The following is a 9,749-nucleotide window of genomic DNA, read 5'->3' on the forward strand; positions in this document are numbered from 1 at the left end:
TATATTTATATATATATATATATATGGATGTATTCAAATCATTTTCTAATATTATGCTCTATTGTTCTTTTTAATCTTGGTCTTCCATTTTAGAGATCTAATGGCCCAAAATAAAGGCTGATTTATTTACTTTTAATCCTTAAAATTCACGACAAGGGCTGATTAGTAATACATAATGGAGTTGGTTATGGTAACTCCTTGATTTTCTCCATATCATGATCCCAGCGGTTTTTTTTACAGAAATCGATACACTCTTTTTCTTTCTCGAATCTTTCTCCCTTTTTCTCTGTTGAAGACATTCCAACGTTGAAGACAAGCGTTGTTGAAACATTATCCTTAAACTATTATTTTTGGTTTGTCGTCGAAAATCGTTTTTGGGAGCAATCGTTGATTGATTTCGTTTTCTACAAAATGGAAGAAGGTAATTAAATTTCTCCATTGTACGATTATAAAACCGATTGGCTCACTTGAATACCGATTAGTTGGAGTAATGGTTCATTGCAAATAATTTCTTGTGATCGATACAATAAGTTTTTGTGATCGTTTCCGTAGTCTGTACGTGTTTGTATATTTGGCGCAAGTTTCATTTATTCCCCAAGGGTTTAGCAATGCTTGGGGGCTAGGGTGTAGTACGTAGTAATTACCACGTCTTCTCTTCAAAGTGAACGAGTTTCAGTTAATCCTCTAGGGTTTACAACTCCGCTGGGTTAGGTAGTTCTTTTTACCTATACACGTAATGGACATGTAGCATTATATAATGCCTATAATAGACTCTGTAATGAACGATTTATGATATGTAATGCATATGTTTGCTGAGGCGTTTTTTCTCTCGTTTTATATAGTGTTGTATGTTTGGCGCAAGTTTCATTTATTCCCCAAGGGTTTAGCAATCCTTGGGGGCTAGGGTGTAGTATGTAGTAAGTACCCCGTCTTATCTTCAAAGTGAATGAGTTTCAGTGGATCCTCTAGGGTTTTCAATTCGGTTGGGTTAGGGAGTTCTTTTAACATATACACATACTGGACATGTAGCATTATATAATGCGTATATTAGACTCTGTAATGAACGATTTATGATACGAAATGCATATGTTTGTTGAGTCGTTTTTTCTCTCGTTTTATACAGTGTTGGTTGTACCTAAATGTTCTCCAGATTTGAAGCATGTGGTTGGTCAGAAGTTCCAATCGCTTGATTTTGGTTTCGCGTTCTACGATGTATATGCCCGCGCTGTTGGTTTTGATACGCGCAAACAAGGCATGAGGAAGACAGACGGTGTTACTACTTGGTACTCTGTCGTATGCAATAGGGAGGGCAGCAAGAAGTCGAGCGAGGGTCATGCTAGCAGCTCTGCGAGCCGCCTGATTTCAAAGAGAGAAAAGGCTATAAAGAAGGCGAAAAGACCTCTTAGACAGTGTAAGGCGTGCTATGAGATAGGCCATCACGACTCTAGAAACTGTCCAATGCTTAAAGAGATGGAGAAGGAGAAAGAGCTTTGCAAGGGAAAGAGGAAATCTTGATGTTTTTTGTACCTACTAACATTGTTAGTTTTCATTTTCGGTCTAGTCTTATTAAAACCAACAGTTTATGCATAATAAATCTGCATTTTTTGGACGTTAATGTGCATTATAAGTGAAGAAATTGTTCATTATTTTTTTCTAGCTGTTAACTTATCACTTTAAACGTTTTATGCATAGTAAATTTGCATTTTATGACCGTTAATGTGCATTACAATTATAGATGTTTTCATTATTTAGTTGTAGCGTTTAACTTTATATTACAAAAAATTGTATTAGCCTTGCATTATTAACCTTTTACCGTACATTATCATTCACGAATATGTACATTATTGCAAGCAACGAATAAACTTGTTGTAGATTCCATTTCTGGATCAGGTCATCAATAAGCACATTATGTCCATTATTTGATTTATTTCTCCAATTAATCCTTAACAAGCCTAGCAAGTGTCATCAAAATCTAGTTAACTTGTTAGCCTTTTTCACATTATTAATCAGTACATTGGCATTACTTGGATCATTACATACATTATATATGCTTTAGTTATCAAGAGCTATGTATTGTTCAAAACTGGCCAACAAATAAGTCGTCTTTTCTACCTTCTAAAATGCATTATCCAAAAAAAACTACATTGTTCAAAATAATGTAAATAGCGTTTCAATGACTGCTACTCCAATCAATTCAGCCCGTACTCTTCGATCCACTTCTCGAAGACGAACTTAGGCGGCCTCTCCTTCCAAAACTCGGTGGCATATCTATGGTTGTTTGCACCTTTGGAGTTATGTGCGGAAGTCAGTAGCGCAGTAGCAACCTTAATTCTGAACATTTCCAAGTCGCCTTAGCACCTTCTGGGCTAAGGCGATTGGAATCAAATCGTCAATCGCTTGGTCAAAAGCAGTTCGTCATTGCTTAGATGCTGTAGTACAGAATAGCAAACGGAGATGTATAAGTTTGTGTTTTGTGTAATGCATAAACCAATGGTCAGTGAAAACATAATGCCAAAAACCTAATAGAGTAATGCTCACATTCCAGCACATAATGCACGAAATTAAATGACATTCACTACACCAAACACCAGTTATGCAAACCAACCCATAGAATCTACAAATCACACGATGCACAGTCGATGCTAATATAATGCAATGAATCAGACATATAATGTAACTAACAGTAAGTCATGCTTTTCATTTTATAATGCAATAAATCAGACTACTAATGCAGTAATGTCCAATGTGTAATGCAACATACCAACCTAATAATGCCTAATTGAAATTAATACCAATCATAATGCACAGATTAGCCTACATAATTCACAAACCCAACAAATAATGCATCAAAACAGGGGCACCAAGTATGTAACCTTCAAATAATTCATGCAATCATATAACATTCACTGAACCAAATATCGATTGCTTATTGATTCTCAAAATTAATCAAAGAATGAACTCAGGAGCATTAAGCTTCTCCAGTTATGCAAACCAACCCATAGACTCTACAAATCACACGATGCACAGCCGATGCTAATATAATGCAATGAATCAGACATATAATGTAACTAACAGTAAGTCATGCTTCTCATTTTATAATGCAATAAATCAGACTACTAATGCAGTAATGTCCAATGTGTAATTCACAAAATCAACAAATAATGCTTCAAAACAGGGGCACCAAGTATGTAACCTTCATCATCTGTTGGTTGGCTTGTGTATGTTCTGTCTCTCTTCGTCATTTGTTCTCTGTAAGACACAAAATCGACATCAGTTTCATTCTTAAATCCAAATCCACTACAAACCCAGAAAGCTACCGAAAACGACGCAATTTTACAGAATCGAAAACAAAAATGACCAAATCAGTAAAGGTTTGAACCCTAAAATCGACGAAGCAAAAAAATAACTCAAAAATCAACTACACACTTCAATAATGAGAAGAACCCTAAATCAAATGCTCACAATCTCCTATTTTCCAAAAGAAAACAACCACAACTTTTGTGCATTATTCGAAATCGAAGTTCAATGGACGCTAAAAACTGTGAATCGCCTACTACATTGTCTCCTAAAAGTAGACAATCGACGATTAGGAGTGTTTCTAACTCAAGAAAGGGATTTTTGAAGCACACCGTTTTCGTTAGTTCCTCTTTAATCGACGACCGGCGGCACGCTCAAAACAAAACCGAAACTTTGTAGTTGTGAATCGTCGATCCACGGTGCTCTTCACAACGAAAATCGACGGTGAGTGCATTTTCGACAGTGAAACGGCGTCGGAGGGTTGAATAAATGGTGAAAATCGTCTTCTGGATTGATTTTGGTGGGAGGAAGTGGCGGCAAGGGTTTGGAAATGGGTGGGAATTGGGGGAGACGAGATTGAGTCGTGGGTTTGAGGAGTGAGACGGTTGGAATGAGAGAGAGAGAGTGAGTAGATGGAAGGTCTATGAAAATCCCACTGAAATCTCGCTCCTTCCGTTTTAATTCATGGTTGTTTTACAATTTTACCCATATAATGCACAGAAACAATCTAATAATGCAACACGGGATGATTTTGTGAGGCTTCATCTAATCCGTCCATCATACTAATCTAATGGTTGATATTAAGAAGGAAATAGACTCTAAGGGGGCAATAGGGAGGTTTGTGTTAAAATGACAACCCCTCTTAAAGTGACACCGTGACACCACTTATACAACAATATTATAAACGCTACACAGCAATATTACAAACACTACACAACAATATTATAGATTGTTGTGTAGTGTGTCGGATATTGCTGGACAAGAAAAATTGTTGTATAAAGACCAGCAAATTATTGGTTGTCTTTTTTGGGGGTTCTTTTTTTTTGCCACGTGGCAGCTTATTATTCGTGGTATGGTGTTATTTTAAGGGGTGGTGACACCCTAACATGCCCCTATATAGGTATATATATATATATATATATATATATATAGAGTCCTATTAACCACAAATACACCTTTAAAGACCGAACTAGAGACCAAATTAGGGCCACTCATTTTTCTTAATCTTATGGTTATGATTAATTTACAATTAATTTAATATTTTATTAAATAAAAATGTTTTATTTTTATTATTTTAACTTTTTAAATTTTTTAATTTTTTTTAAATTTTTTTAATGTTTTTAAAAAAAAATTTAAATTTTTTTTTATTTTTTTTTATTCGATAAAAACTTGCTGGAGTAAATAATGAACTATATTCACTACATAATGAACTAAATGAATGTATGTTATGAACTTATTACTTCATTCAGTCGTGCTATTACTTCATTTCGTTAGTTTATTACTTCATTTATTCATTCTATTACTTCATTTTATTAGTTTATTACTTCATTCAGTCATGCTATTACTTCATTCCATTAGTTTATTACTTCATTCCGTTAGTTTATTACTTCATTCTATCATGTTATTGTTATGAGCTTATTACTTCATTCAGTCGTGCTATTACTTCATTCCGTTAGTTTATTACTTCATTTATTCATGATATTACTTCATTCTGTTAGTTTATTACTTCATTCCGTTAGTTTATTACTTCATTCAGTCGTGTTATTACTTCATTCTATTAGTTTATTACTTCATAATGTGTTATGACATAATTATCTTTCAGTTGAGTTTAGGGTTATTACTTCATTCAGTCATGTTATTACTTCATTCTATTAGTTTAGTACTTCATTCCGTTAGTTTATTTACTTCATTCAGTCATGCTATTACTTCATTCCGTTAGTTTATTACTTCATTCAGTTATGTTATTACTTCATTTCATTAGTTTACACTTCATTTCATTAGTTTATTACTTCATTTTATTAGTTTATTACTTCATAATGTGTTATGACATAATTATCTTTCAGTTGAAGTAAATTCAGTATATAATGAATGCGAAAAATTACTTCATAACATACATTCATTTAGTTCATTGTGTAGTGAATATAGTTCATTATTTACTCCAGCAAGTTTTTATCGAATAAAATAAATATAAAAAAAAAATTAAAAAAATAAAAAAATAAAAAAAAAAATAAATTAAAAACGTTTTTATTTAATAAAATATTAAATTAATTCTAAATTAATCATAACCATAAGATAAAGAAAAATGAGTGGTCCAAATTTGGTCTCTAGTTCGGTCTTTAAGAAGGATTCGACATTGATCACAACTCTCTCTCTCTCTCTCTCTCTATATATATATATATATATAATTATTTAATTTAGCATAAACGATTACTCCCTCTGTCCCAGTTTTATAGTCACATTTTGCTATAAAAGTCCGTCCCACATTTAGAGACATTTAGAATTTTCCATATTTGGACATAAAATTTTACCCCATTATTCACAAAAATCACACCCAAATGCCATTATCTACATTAAAATAAACCAAAACAAAAATAAAAAAACCAAAAAGTCAAAAGGGACCCACCTTCAACCATCTCACTTCATTTATTACACACTCCACCATCTCACTTCATTTATTACACACTTCACCTCTCACTTCATTAATTACACATTCCACCAATTCTTTAAAACCCGTGCCATAACTAAATGTGACTATAAATATGGGACGGAGGGAGTATAATGTTTTGTTGCATAATGTGAGGTGAAATGGTGCTCTTATTGATCATGTTATTCTTTGAGAATTACTTAGTGGAAGTATAAACATAAAGCTTCTTTATTTTTGCAATTTTGGAACCTAACCTTTCCAAAATTTTCACCCTTTATCTCTCACTCGCTAAAATCATCTCACTTATATATATTTCACCCTTTCTCCCATCCTTCTTTACCACCATGTGGATAACCATTTCCCCTCTCTTCCCTCTCTGATCATGGCCGCTTCCAATCATTTCCTCATCGCCGCCGCCGTCGCTATCCTCCTCATCTGCCATGCAGCCGCCGCCGCCACTCAATCCTCCGCCTCCGAATTCTTCTCCCTCGCCGGAAAACCACAGAGCTACTGCAACTTAACCGGAGTCTCATGCGACGATCTCCAAAACGTCGTGGAGCTCGACCTCTCCGGCTGGTCCCTCGCTGGAAGATTACCCGACCAAATATGCACGTACCTCCCCCACCTCCGCAGCCTCCGCCTCGGCCCCAACACCTTCCACGGCCACTTCCCCGCCGGACTCACCAACTGCTCCCTCCTCGAAGAGCTCAACATGAGCTCCATGCACCTCACCGGACCCCTGCCCGACTTCTCCCCTCTCCAAAATCTCAAAATCCTCGACCTCTCCTACAACATGTTCTCCGGCGACTTCCCCATCTCCATCACCAACATCTCCCAAATCGAAATCATCAACTTCAACGAGAACGCCGCCTTCAATCCCTGGAAGCTGCCCGAGAATCTAACGTCGTTAACCAAATTAACGACGTTGATTCTCTCCACCTGCCAGCTCTACGGCGCCCTCCCGCCATGGCTCGGCAACATGACCTCCCTCGTCGACCTCGAGCTGACCGGCAACGCCTACTCGGGCAGCGTCCCGCCCGAGCTCGGCCGCCTCCGCAACCTCCGCCAGCTCGAGCTCTACTACAACCTCCTGACCGGAGAGCTGCCCGCGGAAATTGGAAACCTAACGGAGTTAGTTGACCTGGACATGTCCGTTAACAAATTTAACGGCGGCATACCGGAATCCATCTGCCGCCTCCCCAAGCTCGAATTCTTCCAGCTCTACAACAGCTGTCTCACCGGCGAAATCCCCGCGGCGATCGGAAATTCAACCACTTTAAAAATGCTCTCCCTCTACGGAAACTTCCTCACCGGCGAGGTCCCCAGGGACCTCGGCCGGTGGTCCCCACTCGCCGCGGTGGAGCTTTCCGAGAATAATCTCACCGGAACGCTCCCCGGCGGCATGTGCAGCGGCGGGAGGCTCAATTACCTCCTCCTTCTGAAAAATGATCTCTCCGGCGAGATTCCGGCGAGTTATTCCGACTGCAAATCCCTCGTCCGTTTCCGCGTCAGCAATAACAACCTCCAAGGGACCATTCCAGAAGGTCTCCTCTCCCTCCCTCACGTCTCCATCATCGATCTCGCATACAACAATCTCACCGCCGCCATCCACAAATCAATCCGATTTGCTTTTAATCTATCGGAGCTCTTCCTTCAAGGAAACAGAATCTCCGGCGCGATTCCGCCGGAGATCTCCTTCGCGAGAAGCCTGGTGAAAATCGATCTGAGCTACAATCAATTGTCAGGGCCAATTCCTTCCGAGATGGGAGATCTGAAGCAGCTGAACGTCCTTCTCTTGCAAGGCAACATGCTGACATCTTCCATCCCTGAGACTCTCTCCCGCCTCACCTCTCTCAACCTCGTCGACCTCTCCAACAACCGCCTCTCCGGTGAGATACCGGAGAATCTCTCCGCGCTCCTCCCAAACTCGCTTAACTTCTCCAACAACCGCCTCTCCGGCCCCATCCCCCTCCCTTTTATGAACCAGGGCCTCCTGGAGAGCTTCGCGGGGAACCCTGGCCTCTGCGTGCTGGAAGGGTCTGGGCTGGGGTTCCCCGCATGCCCTCATTCGTACGGCCGGAGGAAGATCAACAGCCTCTGGCTGATCCTGATCTCCCTGGCCGTAGTGATGGTAGGGACGGCTCTCTACCTGCGGAGATGGTTTAGCAGAGACAGAGTCGGGATGGAGCACGAGGACTCTGTCTCTGCTTCCTTCTTCTCCTACGAGATCAAGAGCTTCCATCGCATAACCTTCGACCAGCGCGAAATCGTGGAGGCGATGGTCGACAAGAACATCGTAGGGTACGGAGGGTCCGGGACCGTCTACCGGATCGAGCTCAACAACGGGGAGGAGGTCGCCGTGAAGAAGCTATGGAGCCGGAAGAACAAACACTGGGACGAGGACGGTGTTGTTCTGGACAAGGAGCTTAAAACGGAAGTGGAGACGCTGGGGAGTATCCGCCACAAGAATATAGTGAAGTTGTACTGCTATTTCTCGAGTGCTGATTGCAGCCTTCTTGTGTACGAATACATGCCGAACGGGAACCTCTGGGACGCCCTGCATAAGGAGAAGGTCGTCCTCGATTGGCCGATACGGCATCAGGTCGCCCTAGGAGTGGCTCAGGGACTGGCCTACCTCCACCACGACCTGATGCCGCCTATTATTCACAGGGACATCAAGTCAACCAATATCCTCTTGGATGTTGACTACCAGCCTAAGGTCGCGGACTTTGGCATCGCTAAAGTCCTGCAGGCCAGGGGATCCATGGAGGCCACCACCACCGTTGTTGCAGGGACTTACGGCTACATAGCGCCAGGTAACTGGATTCTAACCACATTAATTCTGATTGTGCATATCATAATTATTAATATTTGAGTCAACTTTTTTGTTTGACTATTCCAGAATATGCATTTTCGTCCAAGGCGACGACCAAGTGCGACGTGTACAGCTTCGGAGTGGTGCTGATGGAGCTAATAACAGGGAAGAAGCCGGTGGAGGCAGAGTTCGGGGAGAGCAAGAACATCATATATTGGGTGTCGACCAAGGTGGAGACCAAGGAAGGGGCGATGGAGGTGTTGGACGAGAGAATCTCGGACTCGTACAAAGACGAGATGATCAAAGTGCTAAGGATCGCCATACGCTGCACGTGCGGAAGCGCAGCGCTGCGCCCCACGATGAACGAGGTGGTGCAGCTGCTCATGGAGGCGGACCCTTGCAGATTCCGGTGTTGCACCATTTCAAATAAGGCCACACCAACTACCACCAACGCAAAGGACCAGTTCGATTAGTCATTACTTAATTATAACTATTACATATATTAATCATAAATATTATACATACATGCATGATCAGTGCTAGTAACTAACTATTCCAAGAGACCAACACCAGAGTTTTGCACCTTTTATTTTTTCTCAGTAGTTAGTAGTGGGAAGAATCTCATACTTTTCTTGATTTTCTGCACTTTTTCTGTCTTGGCCTATTGTAAATATTTCAGCATTATGATATGTATAAAATTGCTTTATGGCAACGCTTATTAGAATCTTTAATTGTAATGTATGCACACATTGATCCCAAAAGGAACTAATTTTATTTACAAATATACATGTACACCTTTTTTTTTATAATATTGCAGTATTATAAATCAAATTCTTCACACGCAATTTTAATTTAAAAGCCTTTTATTCACTACTCATTATCCAATCTTCATCGCTTATTAATCCATAGCTCGTTGTTCAATATCTACAACAAAACGGGAGGTCAATTTACGAGAGGGGTGAAAAGAAGGGGAAAAAAAAAAGAAAATTGTTG

General features: G+C 39.9%; 1 protein-coding gene across 1 annotated transcript; it reads left to right on the forward strand.

Moving 5' to 3' along the window:
* The first annotated feature begins 6,231 nt into the window (after nucleotides 1-6,231).
* LOC125222900 (receptor protein-tyrosine kinase CEPR1-like) lies at nucleotides 6,232-9,468 on the forward strand. The gene is made up of 2 exons (XM_048125781.1): nucleotides 6,232-8,757; nucleotides 8,844-9,468. The coding sequence occupies exons 1-2, from the start codon at nucleotides 6,324-6,326 to the stop codon at nucleotides 9,227-9,229; spliced, it is 2,820 nt and encodes a 939-aa protein (XP_047981738.1). The 5' UTR covers nucleotides 6,232-6,323; the 3' UTR covers nucleotides 9,230-9,468.
* The last annotated feature ends 281 nt before the right edge of the window (nucleotides 9,469-9,749 follow it).

The sequence above is a fragment of the Salvia hispanica genome, chromosome 4 (assembly GCF_023119035.1).
Source record: "Salvia hispanica cultivar TCC Black 2014 chromosome 4, UniMelb_Shisp_WGS_1.0, whole genome shotgun sequence".
Taxonomy (NCBI): Eukaryota; Viridiplantae; Streptophyta; class Magnoliopsida; order Lamiales; family Lamiaceae; genus Salvia; species Salvia hispanica.